Source organism: Manacus candei, unplaced genomic scaffold (assembly GCF_025592945.1).
Source record: "Manacus candei isolate 608988 ecotype Guabito, Panama unplaced genomic scaffold, ASM2559294v1 h1tg000014l, whole genome shotgun sequence".
Taxonomy (NCBI): Eukaryota; Metazoa; Chordata; class Aves; order Passeriformes; family Pipridae; genus Manacus; species Manacus candei.
Genome location: NW_026138062.1, coordinates 15,202,235 through 15,220,201, shown reverse-complemented (window position 1 = coordinate 15,220,201; position 17,967 = coordinate 15,202,235). Strand labels below are relative to the sequence as shown.

Here is a 17,967-nt window from a genome sequence, read left to right as displayed (position 1 = left end):
CATTGCTGATTGCTGTGATGCAAGGAGGGAAGGACCACGGTGTAACATGATGCAATCTGTTGCACTTCTAGGATTGCAAGATCTCACCATAGCATTACCAGTAATGAAGTTTCCACTAGTTGCTTGTACAGAGCAGCTGCTAAGGCCACATTGTAACTGGCAAAATCCAGATGATATCCTTTCACATGACTAAGTTCCACCAGGAAAAGAAACTGTTTTAGGAACCTGAGTGCACACCACTAGCTCAGATGTAAAGCAAATTCATGCTACAGAGGCCCCTTACTGCACATAAAATTACTGATGTAGATGCACCTCTAATGTGCTTTTAAGAGGCAGGAGCTACAGGACACCACTTCTGTCCAGTTCTCAAGGCAAGTGGTATGAACACTTTCCCAAGAAAGCATGAGGTGGGGGGGCAATTCAAGTTGCTTTTTATTCTCAGTTGGTTCATGCTCCCTCTCCTGTCAGAAGAGACCTAATACTGAACAGTTACAGCTTGATGTGCACGGGGAAGAAGGAACAGGAGCAAAAAGACTGGAGCAAAAAGACGGGAGTAAAATAGCAAGAGTGTGTTGTTCAGCCTAGTAGTAGGGCATATGGGATTGGACTCTTAGGCTGTAGAACTGTGGAAATGGTTGTGATTGGCAGCTGTATGTTTCCTTCTTTTCAATGATTAGGTTATGTAGTGAGATTTCTGACACAGTGAGATGCACAATGCATCACTTTGTTCCAGGTGCTTCAAAAGGGAACTGATATATCATTGCCAAGGAGTGTCTGGGACAGTCGCGGAAACATTCAGTAAGCATTGCATACTTCAAGAAGGCATTTTATTATGATTTTGAATTAGGCACACTGTTGGAGTTTCTTTATCACATTTTGAATCCTGAAATCATTGAGCTAATTTTGTACTATAATCATTACCTTTTAATCCGTGTTTGTCTATAGCTTAATTTTACTTTTTGCATGTATTTTTTTCAAGCCTGAATTCATCACTTGAGTCTTATCTTCTTATCAGATGCCATATATACACTTGCAGTGTTGTAGAGGTTTGAGTTGGAGGCAGGTAAGATCTCACCTGGAAAAAAATGAGAATTAGAGCTCTTTTATTATTATTATTATTTACTGCTTCTGTAAGTTCTGTGTAAGGTGGCCTGTGAACATGTCCAGCTTCAACCACTGAAATGGCTTCAAAGGACATTACCAGCATCTGTTTCCCAGAGGTGTGCTTGTTATTGATTAGCTCACAAAGAAGGTAATACCTTATCTCTGTCCTCTTCAATTGTCAAATTGAGTTTAGATTGTTCAAGAGATCCATGTAGAAACTTATTTCTGGCTTCCAGTATATCATCCCATCACTGAACAGTCGGATTCTTCAGCATCCCGGTCGCAGGGAACAGAAGCCAAATGGTTATTAGTTGTTTCTGAATGGAATTGAAAACGTCTGCTTGCCCAGGACCCAGCCAAATGAGTTTGTTTGCTGCATCTATATCTTGCCACATCTTTCTAAAGAGTATCTTTAGAATCCAGTTTCTCCTTATTGTATCACTATTTGCTTCCATCCTGACAGCTGAAATCTCCTATTTTCTGCCATCCCCATGTTCTATTCAAAATTTTGTTGCAGTTTCATTCTCTCGGTCTGCTTTCCTAACCACAATTTCCATTTTCTTCTACTTTGCAATTCACCTCATAATCAGCACTCCCAAAACAAAGGCACTTTTTTGCCTACGAAATCCTTCAGCACCAAGATCTAGCTACATATACCTGTACCATGATACAACTTTACAGACACTGAAGCCTGAAGTCTCTCTAGTTTTAAAATGCCAAGTTTAACCTTTGCATACCTCAGGCTACCAAGCTGCATGACAACACTTACTTGACAGAGAATCCAACAAGCTGAATAGACTGCTTCAGAGTTCTCTGTATCTCCGAGTGGTAAAAATCTATAAAATTACAAAATCATCAGTTGCCTTGCAGTACAAACCAGTTTCAAGAAAACAATTTGAAAAAAATAATGGCAGTATATTTTAAAAGGAGGATCTGTTCCAGCACCTTGTCATTTCCAATTTCCTCTACGACTGTCAGGTCAGTGTACCCAAGAAAAATTTGAATGGGAAAGTTCACTCTAAATCAACTTACTTTATCCCCAACAGCTGTTCTTTTTATTATTGGACATATTGTTTATTCACTTTACCTTATTTTTATTTATTGCTAGAAAATCTGTCTGAGAACTGACTGACCAAGTCGCTACAGCTTCTATTCTTATTATTTAAATTAATTATATCTCTATTAAAATAGGTGCCATTTTTATCCTATCTGTATTCACTTTCTGTATCTTCTTTCACATCTTGCTGTTACTGCAGTTCATTCTTCTGGTGTCCTGATATAGAAGATCAAAAAGCCGTGAATGCTAAAATATATCCCAGCAATTTCTATTCTAGATCTGACAACTGCTATTTATAGGATAAAATTTTGCTCCTTGTTAAACTGGATGCAGAAAGTGTTATGCCTACAAGGGCATCATGCATATACATCTTGTAGTTCTAAAACCATAAAAAATTGAGATTGGAAGGGGCCTCTGAAGGTCAACTAGTCTACCCTTCTTTAAATTACACAAAGTTAGATCAGGTTTCTCAGGGCCTTGTTCACCTCAGGTTTGAAAATCTCCAAATATGAAGATCCTGGAACTTTTCTAGGGAAACTGTTCATGTGCTTCATCACTCTCATTTTGACTTCTTCCTCCTTATATCCAGCTGGAGTGTCCTTTGTTGCAAATGGGACCTGTTTTTATTCTTGCCCAACCTATCTCTGTCTTTATGAACCAAATTTAGAGCAACAATTAACCAATTCAGTGGACTACGACAACCGTTGCTACTCTAACTTGGATGAAGAAATCATGTTTACCCACAGATTACATGCAAATTCTCCCAAACTGCTTAGTATTGCATAGTACTTGACTTTTGGGTGAAAATTTACAAAGCTTTCAAGTAGTCTGGAAGTCTAGATTTTTTTTATTTCTAATGTTATTCCTTTTAAGAGCTTGAATTTCAGAAAGCCCTTGTTTCTTCTCCCTTTGAAAATGAAACTTTTTATACAAGCAGCTTGAAATGGTGTGATACTGCTGGTGGTGAAACTACCATCATCAATCTGTGTGAGCTCCTGCTCAGCAAAAGCACACTAATACATTCCTCAGTATCCCATGGATGAGTTAGCAGCTACTGAAGAAGTTTCACAGAACTCTTGAGGTAGGACACTTTATTTTATGAAAGGCATTGAAAATGTCTGAAGTTTGGCCAACAAAACTAGAACTACCTGTAATCAGCAGTCATGCTTGAAAATCTTGGCCTCAGTCTTTGTTTATTGCAGTCTTGTGTCAAATAACATGTAAGCAAATAACAAATGAAGCAATTTTCAAGAATTTATAGTACCTTCACCAAATGAGAGGTTTACCTTTCATATCAAAACCCAACCTTAAATCTCTTTAATTTGCAAAACCAAAATAAAATTAAAAGAAAATAAAAAAAAAAAATAATAATTCTCAGTTGAGTCTTTCAGCTCCTAAAAAGATTTCCTAAAACTTTAGGAGTCTAACTGCTGACTCCGAATTTCTTCAGGATCTGACCCTAACCTACAAGTAAGTTATAGGCAAGACATGTTTAGGGCAACCTCTTCTTGATCTTGATCTGAGCTTTGACAGAGTTTAGGTTTACTGTCACAAGGAGTGACTAGCTATCAGCCCACCCAGCCTCAGCTCTGTTAAATGCCACATACCTTGCATAGAGGAAGCACTGATTTATTAATGAAGATAGGATGGAATTATGTGAGTGTAGTTCCTTCTTGATGAAAGAAACCATTTCCTGGGTTGCTTAAAAACACTGGGGTAGGTTGCTAGTCTGTTACTGTAGAGATAATTCAGGTTTCAGCATGAGCTGGACTGAGAGATTAATGAGTTTACTTTTTCCCCTGCTTTAGCTGTGCCAGAGTTTATGGCAGGGGAGTTGGCTATGGCATAGCTGGGATGCTTACTAATGCAGACATAAGGACATTTTAATGCAGACGGAGACTGTGATTACCCTATATACTGCTAACCAAAATCCTAATCAACCAGTCAGCAACAACAACCTGCCAGAACCCAGGAAGCCTGTCAGCCTCATGCTTGCAGTCCCCAGGCCACCTAGGGATAGTGAAATGGGTTTATCCAAGAAAGCTAATCTCTTCTGCTTTTCCAAAAAGGTCTGCTCCCTAATGAAAGCAGAAATGTTCATGTAGGTATGGTTCAGACAGGAAAGGAAGGGATGGAAAGGTAAGGCAAGCCAAGGCCAGGCAGGACAAGACAATAAGGGGTAATACTCAAAATCACTCATACCTCTCTGACTTCTGAATTTTTTGTAAGCAAAAACAATTTACTTCCAGATTTGATCTTAAATAACCATCTTGACCTTAAAAAAACCCCACCCACACCATCACATAAGCTAAGCCAGAACTATTTCTCTCTCCAAATGCCTGTTTAAATGTTTAAATACTTGCTGTTTGTTAAAAAATGTGTTTCTAAACACATTTTATCAAGTGAAGGAGATTTGAGAAAAACCAACCGCATTATCCCTGCATTTTTGTAGTTAGGGGAATAATATGTTTTGTTCCATCAATGTGTTCACTTTACATTATTCAGCAAAAAGCTTTGTGAAATAAGAATCATGGGAATATCACAATATAAAGGAAAAAGGTACAAATAACAGCTTCATAAACTGAGAAATGTACATAAATAAATCATGTAGATGGGGGCAGTTTGCTTAGCTGGCAAGAAAAAAAAATGGAAAATATGCTTGTTAAACAATAACCACAGAGTGTGCTTTTATGATGTTTTTCACCACAGTAATTCATATTAGAGATAGAAGCAGTTGCATGTTAAGTAAAATCATTCAGCATTGTTCTCCTTACATTACAAAGAGCTGACTTATGTTGTTTTTAGATGCCTCCCATTAGAAAGTAAATATTCCTCTGATGTTATACATTTCAGAAAATTTAATAAAGATGAACTGTAAATAAAGTCGCAGGGAGATTTCAGACAGTTTTATTAGCAGATTGTTGAAAAGAAAAGAAAATTAAATACAATAACAGTAAACGTGGTTCTCACATTGAAACCAGGCTCAAATAACTAGGCTACCATAGAAAAATTTCGAATTCTTGCATTATGATGTAAAAACAGATTTTTGTACAGATTTTGTACAACAAAATTCGTAATAACCTTTTTTCCTTTTTAGAAAACTTTAAATATATAGATAAAAATAGACAATTTTCATAGGTCCTACATGAAGATGAGTATGTTCTGTTCCAAGGGCTTGCATAGAGCGCAAATGTGGTTATAATATAGAACAACTAGACATTAATATCTTTAAGATTACAAAAGCATATAAACAATAACATGAGCACAACTTTTCTTCATAATCTATGCAAAAAAACCCAAAACAAAACAAAACCCAAATCAAAAACCAAAAACAAAATAACAACCCAAAACCTGTGAAACTAAAGAGGGGCAAAAAAATTCAACTTACGGTAAAATCTCATGGTCTGTAATATTTACACTGTTTTTAGCAAGATTCTTTCTAAACATCCAGCTCATAAATTGGTTCCCCTTTAATACTTAACATTTCTGTTTATGTACCAAGCCAAACACTGAGGCATTCCCAAAGGTCTTGAAAGAATATACTGTAAAACTACTAAACCTACTTACAGGTGACTCTATGCAAGGAGCAGAGCAATGGTAGATGCTACTACATATTTCAGTTGTAGGCTTTTAATTCTCTTTCAGATATGAATGATTCAAAAGCTTGCCACAAGTCCATCTAACTTTACAGCTGTTAACCCTTTAAAGACTGCATATGAAAAAACTGGAGTACAGAATCCCATGTGTGTTTAAGCAACTGTGAAAATCATGAAAGAATCGTGGTTAGAAAATAATATCACTACAAAGTATTAGGCAACAATATTTAATGAAAAATATTGCTCAATATTTCTTTAAAAAAATTACTGTGATGTGAAGTTGTATATACATCTTTCTATTGTTAAAAAAGGATTGTGGTGGAGTAAATATGAACTGCACAAAATAAATGTGTACCAGTATTGCAAGGAAGACCTACAAACTATAGAAGCTCAGTGCTAGAGTTTACAAAACATTAGATTTTTTTTGACAAAATAATATTAATATCCAATCAGAACTATTTTTAAAGAAATATTTGCTTTAAGTTAGGCATCTTAGACATTTAAGGTTTTGATATGTTTCCATGTAATAAATAATATTTTATATGCATAAAACATTAGATGAAGAAAGCATAATCACAAAACTTACAGTAATAGCACTGATTCACAAAATCAGTCTTTAAAGGGGTAACCCAAAAGTACGCAAAGCAAAGAACATAATTTTTAGTAATGTAATAAGCAGTGTGTTGCAGCTTACTTCCAGTTATCAGCACAAAGGTGAAAACACATATTGTAGCTTTCATAAAGACAGTGAAAGTAACACATAACCATCCATCCCTAAGACAAGGCGGGAGGGACAATAGACTTCAACTGTATCACTCAGTTCTACGTGGAATTGGACTGATACATCAAGTGTTTGTTAGGTTTTCTTTTTTTAGCAACATTGACGCAATATGACATTAACATATAAAAATATTTCTGGCATTTTGACTTGCTGCTCAGCCACAGTCCATTCTTAGAAGTGCACTAGTCAGGGCACTATCCAGAGCTCAATATACAAATAAAAGTGGCTGATACAGAATTCTGACTCGTTACCAGATGCTTAAGATCTCATTCAGTAATACTGTGACTCCAGGACAAATATTTACATGCCTGCATGCGTTAAAACTAGAAAGGTGTCTTTCTGACCAACAGGGTGACAAAACAATATTATCTAAAAGTTTCATTTCCTAAACTCTAGATTTCTACTGCATACATAATACCTTCCTTGTGTGATTTGTGTTATATACTGTACATGTGACCAACATTTTGATAAGAAGCAAAGTCTTTTATTTCATAAACCCCTGCCAGTTTACAATGAGAAATTATTATTGTTTTTTATTGGTTTTTAATTTATTTTATTTTAGGAAAAGAGACTTTGTGAACAGTAAAACAGTTTGTTTACATTCAGCATTTCTTTTCACTTACACAAAATTCCATTTCACTTAATGTAGTCTAACATATATGTGTTGGTCTCTTGGAAAGCATGTGGAAAAAAAGTCTTTAGAAGAAAATTCACCATCATAATTTGAAAACTGAATGTATCAATTTTTTCTTCTTTTACCTTTTTTTTTTTTTTTTTAAATTAAGAATCCTCTTATGCCCTCTACGAGTTCATTTCTGAGCTGTCTTGCTGGTTTCGGTATGATATAACAGTCTGTAAGTGTAGTTGGACACCACTGGAAGGATCATTTGATGTGCTCAAATATAGAATCATCATCAGAGGAGAGAGTCTGCATTCCTTGAAAAAGGGAATACTCAGCCTTGTTCTGACCACCTGTAATTTTGGATACAATAGTCCGGTGCAGAGATACAGATTTTCGCTGTAAGAAGAGTGCTACTGTACATTTACAAACATTCTCTAGGTCTCCGGGTTGAGCCACAGGAGATAACCAAAGGAGGACACTCTTGCAGAATTCTTTACATTTTCGAAGAACATTGATAAATGAAGTTGAGGAAGTTGGCTTGAAAACACTTTGTTTCCACATAACTCCTTATTAGCCAATGTCTTACTGCAACGTTCTTTACTGTAGAACACGTATTTTCAGCAGGAAAAATTCAATACATGACAGTAGTTTTCAAATAAAGTCTTCCATCTAAAATATGAAAGAGAAACATTTGCTTTATATATTTATACTGCAGTGAATCAAAAAAGAGGAAAAACCCCATAAGATTTAAAATCTCAGCAGAAGTAGTCATGCCATAAATCTGCAAAATGTCACCTACGGTACTTTTTGTCTAAAATAAAAGAAAATCATAAAACCTGAACATCATCAACATAATTTCACCTGACAGTGGTCAAATTAACTCCACTGAAAATTACACACACTTTGCAAGTTGTGAATATTGTAACAACTTCTGAAGCTTTAATATATGCTGCACTCATATCAGTCCTAGGGCACTAGGAATGTAGGTGGAGCCTCTGTGGATGTGTTTTTACTGATATGCAAACTTAAGTGCATAGTGCTGAACAGCAATTATTTCCTTCATGGTTGCAGAGCAAAAAAATCTTCTTGCATGCAATCATTAGTACTCCCATCACTAAAGGCATAGCTCATACTTTCTGATTTAGTGATGTTGTTAAATATACCATGTAATGTAACCATTGTGCACATTTGTAGCTATTTATATAGAACCCGGTATAGGATATTTAATCGGTATCAGCGAAGTATAGCCTCCTTCCCCCCATAAACGAGATTAACTGAACAATTACTATGTTAAAGATGTAAGCATGTTTCTCACAACATTTTTTCCACCCAAGTGAGGAGCATATATTTAAGTGAGATATGTGCAATGGAGAGGAATATGAGCAACAATAAGCTCACCTAGCCAGTAACTGTTGATCTAGAAAAACTTGGAAAGAACGTATTGCCATAACATATTTTCACCTAATTTATAAGTACAAAGCAATCTTTTCTTCAGTGGGGACATTATCATCTTATGTGCATCTATTTTCACAGAAATACAAAGATTATTTTTTAAAGAACAGAAAACAGACAGAAAACTCCTTAATTTTCTGACTTCTATGACAGAAAGTGTTGTTCCCATGTGAGCAAAGCACATTATGAAGCATATTTAACCTCTACATACATTTGCAAGTACAAGTTGTATCTCAGCTTTTAAAGTCCACATGAAACTCTTCTTTAGATCCAAGTGAATTCAGCAATTACTTCAGAGGTTTTTGTTTCTGTTTTGGTTTTCTTAGTCTAACCTTTTTTTTTTTTTCAAAATCAGTCTATAAAATTCTTATTAGATATACAGGAAAACAATCGTGTGAGATAAACCTTTATAAATGAATGCTGAAATTTTTGAAATTATTGGCTACCACTGAAACTTCACTTTCACAAGCGTACTGTAATTGTTGAGGAAAGAAAAGTTTAACTTGCAAGTAGACAGATACACACCACATACAACTGTAAAAAATCATCCCTTCTGCACACCCTTTTCCAGTTCAATCAGAACTGCTGAGGAAAAAAGAGACTGTAGAATCACTCTGCTGCACTGATTCTTGTCTAATGTCTCTCTATTTTCCCTTTTCCACCACTAGTTTTCTTTTGCCAGCTTCTGGGGTGTATGCCCTTTTGCTACTTTCTCCTTGTTTTTACATTTTTCTGCCCTTTTCCCCTATTTTTTTTTTTTTTTTTTTTTTTTTTGGCAGAGTAGATGATCACTTCCCCACACTTAAAAGCGAAAGGGCTTCCACTCAGAACCATTTTTTACAATGAAGAGAGATAAAAATAAATTGAGTAAGGCCTTAACTTTAAAACTTTTTTATTTCTATTTGAAGCATGGAGAGCAACGAAAATGCTTATGGGAATTCAGGAGAGAAAGAAGGAACCTCTGAAATGGAGCTTGGTAAAACTAAAGGCCTGGAACACATCTCCAAAGAAAACCTGCATCAAGTACAGGATAGCCAGAGCTACTACTGGCTACATTTCCATGTAATTCTCCCAAACATACTGAATAAACACAATAAACATTTACAGCACTAAAGCTTTCTGGATATCTCTGTAGGAGTATTATTCTGCATATATACCACCACTTTGGCTATCCTGAATGTACACTTGCTAGTGAGTGCTATCCATAATTCCCACACCTGAACATTCCAACAGCCTAAAGTCAGTAACATATTTTATTTTACTATCGTCATCTACCTTTTAAAATGAAATATTTACTAAAACATATTCTCAATTAAAAATAGAACTGCAGAAAGCAGAATCCTTGTAGCAGTCAACAAAAGATGAACAGCTGTACAGTTTCAAAAGTCAGCTCTATTGTACAGTGTTAAAGGATCCAACCTGGCAGTGAAGTCAAAAGGAGGTTTTTCACTTTTAAAGGAATCAGATCCTATAGTCTGTATAGTCTGTATATGCAGACAATTAGTAAGAATAGAAATAGGCAGTTTTATGAGGTATCTTCATTATAAAGTGAAAGGATGTTTGTTTTTTATGTAAGTTCTCTTCAAAATCTTCATTAACAACTTGGTCGTAAGACTCAAAGGAATACTAGGGTTGCCGACCACACTAAACTGGGAGGAGCTGTCATCCCCTTCGTGGGCAGAGAGGTCCTGCAGGGAACTTGACAAATTAAAGAGATGGGCAACCAGTAACTGTGTGAAGTTTAATGAGGGCAAGTGCCATATTCTGCACCTGGGACGGAGCTACTCTCTTTTTGTGTATAGACTGGAGAACGAGAGGCTGAAGAGCAGTGCTTCAGAAAGGGACCTGGGGGTCCTGGTCAATGGCAAGTTGAATCTGAGTCAGCAGTGCCCTGACAGCCAGGAGGGCCAACCGTGTCCTGGGGGGCATCAGGCAAAGCATCACCAGCCGGTTGAGGAAGGGAATTGTCCTGCTCTGCTCTGCACTGGTGTGGCCTCAGCTTGAATAGTGTGCAGTTTTGGGCACCACAATATAGGAAGGATATTAAGCTATTAGAGAGTGTCCAAAGGAGGGCAACAAGGACAGTGAAGGGCCTTGATGGGAAGCCGTATGAGGAGTGGCTGAGATTACTTGGTGTGTTCAGCCTGGAGAAGAGGAGACTGAGGGGCGACCTCATTGCAGTCTACAACTTCCTCACAAAGGAAAGAGGAGGGGCAGGTACAGATCTCTTCACTTTCATGACCAGTGACACAACTTGAGGAAATGGCATGAAGATGAGTTAGGGGAGGTTTAGGTTGGATATCAGGAAAAGGTTTTTCACCCAGATGGTGGTTGGGCACTGGAACAGGCTCCCCAGGGAAGCAATCACAACACCAAGCCTGTCTGAGTTTAAGAAGCATTTGGACAACACTTTCAGGCACATGGTGTGACACTTGCGATGTCCTGCGCACGGCCAGGACTTGATGATCTTTATGAGTTCCTTCCAACTCAGTATATTCTATGATTCTATTTATGATGAATATATACAATAAGCATAAATCTTCCTGTTCCTCAAACAACTATATGATGGACAATTAAAAGAGCAATTAAATCATCTGTATTGATAATGGACTTAAAATGTCATATAGGAACTCAGTAGATGATCCAATATCATTGCTAGTTTTATTATAAAGCAAATATATTCTCTTATTAGCGTGTGTAACTAATTCCCCTATCATATGGGAAAATGCAGCACTTGACTTTAAAATAAATCCTTCCATGTTATGACACAGATAAAACAATTCCATGATAAAGTAATACTTACTATGAATTCAAAAATTGCTAAGATTTGTAAAATGTTTTCTTTATTTTCTCAAGATCAGTTGTGCCCACACAGGAAAAAAAAAAAAAAATCAAAGTATCTGTGTAACTGCCTGGCACCCTCTCAAATAATGCATTTGGGAGAATATAGAGAAATCATTTCTTTAGGCTGTATACTTTTCTTCCAGCATGCTCCTGTGTGTGGCTGAGAAGTTCATGTAGCCACTCATGAAGAATGTGCAACAGGTGAATAGCACTGCACTTCAGAAATGCAGAGTCTTCAAACTGTGCTAAGAAAAATGGGTAACTTACAACTCTGCAGAGGAACGACAACCTCACATCACAATGTGGTGACCAAATACAAAACCTATATTTGATTGCTGTCTCTTTCCATTGGAGACTACTATTACCTTCTTCCTATCCATTCCTCTCCCTATTCTCAGTGTTCTGAGGTTCTTCCAAAATGACAAGAACTTCTCAATGTTGATGTCAAAGCCACCAGAATCACTTCGCCTCTAGGTGTAGCCAGAGTTCCTATCTGAATACAAGTGGATTATTGCCACCGATAGGCCTTCAATAATTTCAAGGTTAAAATCACAAGCAAAACCTACAAATCACAAGAGTGATCAGCAAATCAAGCAAGCTCATCCTTTGGTATATTAAGAATGCAAATGCCCAATGGTAGCAAACAAGCTATAATGTCGTGTATGTAGTAGTAGCTTTATAATAGAAATAAAATATAATGATTTGACATTTATTTTTCTCAACAGTCAATGTGAAAATGCCTCTGCCTCCTGCCTCCCTATCAGCTTTTTTTTAACAGCTACATATGCCTGTTGCATTTCTTTCTATTGCTAACAAATGCAGAATTTGCCTATCAGCATAAAAACAATTTTATGTAAAACAAATATGGAATATATTAGTCACAGAAACATATGCATACAAACATATACTACACAAACACACACAGCATTCTCTAAGGATGTTTACAACACTGGGGTATATTTTTAGCCTGCTGAAAACTGTTGATCTGTGGTGGTTTCCCAAATTTACATACTGTTATATACAATATAAATACATAAAACTTACTTTCACTCTTAGGAAGTCAAGCAAAAACACAAATTGGGAAAATCAGAACTGTGCCTGATTAGCAGATTGTCATCTGTTTTAATTGCTCTTTTGCAAATGGCAGTGTTCAGCAAGATCACACAAGCTCATGCTAGTAACTCAAACTGAAAATGCCACTACTAAACATCATTTGTTTTTGTCTGTGGATTGATATGACAGAAATTCTAGCCAGAGTGAGGGAGTATTTTTTTTTATATCAATTCTTTTTAATTAAGACTCATTTTGAGGTTTTTGAATGAACATGCGCAAATAGTTAAAAGGTCATAAATGTTATAAAAACAAACAAATGGAACTGACATAAAAGTTTGCAATGCTGAAACAAATCATATGCCTCAAAATGCATTCCCACAGAGATGTCATCTGGGCAATGATTCACATTACTGTTCTGTGGGCAGGTTGTAGCAAGTATCTCTATGGGTTCAACATTTTCTGAGGTAAAAACAGAAGCCCACTCAATATTCCTTTTAATATTATTCCTTTTAATATGCGACCTTGTAAACTGATAAAAATGTACAATGAAATGTTAAGTCTTCAGCTACAAACTAAATAAGTCATCCATTAGATGGTAATGTGTGTATTTCTTCCACTCAGTGCAAGTCACACTGGGGCTGTTTGCCATCCAAAACATTATATTTTAGTTTGTATTCTCAGAGTTGCTTTAAAAATAAATGTAATAACAGTGATCATCATGACTATCATACTGCAGTCTTCAGTTTACGAAAAATCTGCAAACCAATACCCAAGGTGTGGTGTCACATTTAAATTTAGTCGCTATCATACAAAAGCCTACTGAGGAAAACTCTCTTTAGAAATAGGACAAAATGTTTTGTTCTCCCATAGTTAGGAGTTGAAAAAGAACAACCAAGTGAAGAAACAAACAAAAAGATACAGAAGCCTGACACAGAGAGTTGATAAGAAAGAAACCCACAGAGTTCAGGTTAAGAAGAAAAAAAAAGGACAAATGCTTTATGAGAAGGAATATCACAGAATCATAGAATGCTTTAGGTTGGAAGGGACTCTAAAGATCATCAAGGATCATTCCCCTGCTACGGGCAAAGATTCCTTTCACTAGACCAGGTTGCTCCAAACATGAATGACAAGAGAAGAAATCTCAGTGGGAACTCTAGAAAGTTAGGATGTCAAGGTTTGAATACTTTTTAATTAATTTTTTTTTAATGATTGTAATTTGTGAGTTGTAGAATAGTAAATGCCAGCCTATGATCCAGGAATCTTTATATCACCGTAGCCACAATTTTAGTCACTAGAATTCCTAACTACAGTTAATATAATTTTGTCAAATATGCACAAGCTGATGACAGAAGTTGATGATTTTCACTCAAAATGGGTGTAAAGGGTATTTGAATAGTGTATCTATTCATCTCTTTGTGCTTTCAAAGAACACCTGCTTTAGGTTGATATGTCTCTCGTTAGTAAGAACTGAACAAGTGAAGACAGTAACTTTACTCCCAAATATGAAATTTTCTGTGATTTCATTTTTCTTTTTCTTTTATTCCTGTTTTTCTGCTTTCTCTCTCAAACTTTCTCTGTTTCTTTCCCTTCTCTTTTTAGGTAACAGAGATTTCATGTACTGATGGTTTCTCAGTCTCTTTTCTTGTCCTTAGGTAGATAACACCAGATCTCGGTGTTAGCTGAGATCTCTATGGATTATGTTAGCCCAAATAACAACAACAGCCCCAACAATAGCAACCAAAAAGCCAGATGTGCATACTTGTTTATTGGAAATTAAAGGTTCTTCACTCATAAAAATTCATTTGAACCCCATCTCTATGGTTGGTGATGGAGCTGACCTGAACTTAAGAGACCTCTTCTAAAATCACGTTATAACACAAAATCCCCAGGACTAGCCCATGTGCTCCTAAGGACAGCAGAGACTTGGTACTGAAATTAAATATATACACACCGTTGCCAGAACCTCCAATCATTAAAAACTGCTAAATTCAGTTAAAAGAAATAAAATATTTTTGACATTAAATGGGACTACTTATATCCAAATAAAAGAAAAGCTGCTCCCTTATAACTAAATAACATAATTAATTGTGCTTCCTGTTAGGAAGTAGCTTTATTGAAAATGGCAGCTATTTTCTCAGAAGTTATTTCACGGCACCTGTAATCTTAATGAGGTTTGTCCCTTTCAAAGAACAGTTGTACGTGCATGCCCGAATGCACACAACCTCTTCAGCCCAGAGCTGATAAAAGCATCTGCAAGCCATAGCTCAAGCACATTTAAATTATATAACTGGTTGGTTTATTTGTTTTAATAAGATGGGGCAAATGTGAATCACGGTGTACTTCTAACCTCTCATTCAAGTTGATGTTTTAATCATTTGGAGGAAGAGAAACAAAACAAACGAAAGGGATGGCAAACTGGTAATGATTCATATGATATTTGATAAGACAGCAATGGGAAGTCAAAATAAAAGCAAGCATATTGTGACAGATGGAAGGGATCTTAGTCAAGTTGTAACCCTTCTTTGAAAAACTTAAAGGAGGTAACTAATTAAGGATGAAATATATTTTTGTATACCCTTCTTATATTTCATTCAAAATTGAGACATAAGAGGATTTATTTTCCACTGCAGATGGAAGATAAAAATGGGAGTCTAACTTTTTAATCATGGGAAAATCATTTATGATGAGCTTCAGTCTTTTTCAGAGTTTGTGGTGTGACTGAAAAGAAAAAGTCCAGCTTTTGTAAAATCCAGTCATGAAATCAACTGAACATAACTTTCTGTAATTTTCCTGCTAAAATATAAAACATTATGTTGTGAGGGGAAAAAGACTCATCCCAGTGTCTAAGATTAATCAGAACACTGAAGTTGTACAACTCAGCACTGAAAAGGAGGGACAGAGGGATCTATACTGTCCTGACATGGTTACTGACAGCAAAAGTAGATCATGTGTTGGGAAACATGGATGGATCCACTGCCCTCTTCCCTAGCAGAATGAGAGCAGAGTACAGGAGATGCAGGAAATCAGGTTCAACACTGAGGCTTTGAAATTTGAGCAATTTGTTCTTTAAAAAAACTGCTTATCCAGTTTTTATGCAAAGATGGGTGATTTCACACTGCATGTTCAATAAACTCATGCAAATACGAAGTATGTAAACATATTTGGCCAAACACTATCCCAGTTTGCCCTTTGTGTAACACCAATAAATTAGTTTCAAATTTGCATATTGTTATTAATCATACACCTTTCATTTCTCTACTTAACATTCATGTACAAATATATTTGTGTTAATACTCAGTGAAAATATTCAGGAAACTGAGATGTCCAGGTGTTTCTCTTTAAAACAGTAATTTATACGTAGGAGATTTTAATTCCAATTAAAGACATAAAACTAAACCATGAATATATAAAAAAGAGCATCTAAACACCTTTTTTTTTGCAGTCGTTTTAAACATTTATCTATCTTCTTTCAGTAATTTTATCATGTGTTTTAATCATTAATATATGTTTTCATTATATCCCTGAATACCTTGGGAGTAAGCTAAAGGTCAGCAATTTGGTCTTCAGTAAGCTAAGAAAACAGTGGAGCACCAGAATATGTCACCTTTTATTATTTAAAGATCATCTAGAACACACAGAACTTGCCATTTTGAGGACTGAAACGATTGAACTGGCAAGGTGAGAAATTGTTTGAAAGAAATAGATTTTTTTCTAAAAACACACGCTGTCTTTTCTTGTTGCCTTACAAACTTAGCAATCCTTTTTCTATTTGTATAAACACAACAAGCACATATCCCCAAAAAGACAACAGAACTGATTACTTAGAGCCACTGAACCTGAGTCACTAAGGCATTGTATTGTATCACTTCATGTTGGTTAAAAAAAAATAGTAATAATAAAAAGGAGACACAAAACAAAACCCTTTCAACTGAAGAATCATGTGGAAAAGTTATTAAAGGGTGAAGTCACAGTTAAATACAATCAGCTTGTGAGCTACCACAGCTCATTGTGTTCAGTGCTGTTTGTAACACAGTGTGGATAATTTTGGTGCTGAACAATCTGTCCTGTATTAAACAGTTTTAAGTTCTGCAAAAAGGTGTGTTTGATTTGCTACTGTATTTCCAGAAACATAAACAACTTTTTTTAGTATCAGCAAGGAACCTTGGATCTGATATCATAAAACTGAAACAGAGTTGAATACTGGAATGTGATTTCTGCCTGATACCTTCTTTTCCTTTGCTTTCGTTGTTTGTTTGGGGTGCATTTTTTTGTTTTGTTTTGTTTTTTGTTACTATTCATCTTTTTAGTCTGATTAGTCGTTCACTTGTTCGACTTCTCTTCATTTTGCCTCCTTTTTTAGTGCCTTGCTCAAATGATCACTTTTTTACACTAAATATCATCATCAAAGTAATCTTACATACAAGATATCAGTCATAAAGTTAAGCTTCAAATACGCTTAAAAAAATAATTACTTTCCTTTCTGGAGAGTAAAGTGGTCATGAAACGAAATTGGAATAAAATACAATAGATCAGGGTTTGTTGGAGCTTTCAGCAGTTTTTTGCTTCCGAGTTGAGACCAAATTACAGAAAATATCTATGCAAAAGCACATATAAGGCAGTAGTTCTTTAGAACTATCCTCCATATACAAACAGAAGAGAAACACGCAAACAAATTCTTTCCATCACTTAATTAGAAGCTAATACTATTAGCAGGATGCATGTGTATAAAACTACAGACCACATAATAAAGTGTGAATTAACAAAGATCTTTTATGCAAGTCTCAAAAAGTAACACGGGTCATGATTTTTCTACTATGAATAGTTGTGGTCATGGTTAGTACTATCCATCATCAGACAGTGTGATGTTAATTTGTTTCAGTGCATACAAATAATTTATGAAGACGAGCTTTTCTAAAGTTTTAAAACACAAGAAAATACTTAGATCTAATACCTATTCCTAGGCAGAGCACCTCTTCTGATTCACAGAAGAAACTACCTCACCCTTCTGTACAAGATGTTTCTTTTCAAAACAAGTAATTTGAATCTGATGTTACCTAAGTAACTGAAAGGCAGACTAGTGTTTTGTTGTTTTCAGATTAGATTTAAACCCCGCAATTAATACAAGAGTATGTAACTGAGATGTCATTTGAAATACTGCAAAGTTTACTGGAAAACAGAGGCCATTTAAAGACAGCTATGCTAACCTGCATACATCAATTCTGGAATATGTGGAATCTTTTTCTAATATCAATATCATATTAGTACCACATTTCAATACACAACCACCCTTGTTCTCATCTGTGTGCTAAAACAGAATAACAGCCCAATGCAAAACATGAAGAAATAGTCACATGCAGCACAGGAAGGAATGAGGCTGTAAAACAGATATATTGCACTGCCAAGCTTATGGAAAATCTATTAAGGATGCCTGGGATGTCAAAACATATGTAATATAACC

At 35.8% G+C, this 17,967-nt stretch overlaps 1 protein-coding gene across 6 annotated transcripts in view; it reads right to left on the bottom strand.

Moving 5' to 3' along the window:
* Positions 1-419: 419 nt before the first annotated feature.
* The window catches only part of DACH1 (dachshund family transcription factor 1), a 357,658-nt gene continuing 340,110 nt past the window's right edge, over positions 420-17,967 (bottom strand). For 4 of the 6 annotated variants that reach the window (XM_051780457.1, XM_051780458.1, XM_051780462.1 and 1 more), the window contains one exon: positions 5,041-7,829. In XM_051780457.1, coding sequence (XP_051636417.1) covers positions 7,792-7,829 — 38 coding nt within the window. In that variant the 3' untranslated portion in view covers positions 5,041-7,791. Of the gene's footprint in view, positions 1,076-5,040; positions 7,830-17,967 lie in introns of those variants that run through there. The other 2 variants (XM_051780460.1, XM_051780459.1) reach the window with 2 other exon arrangements.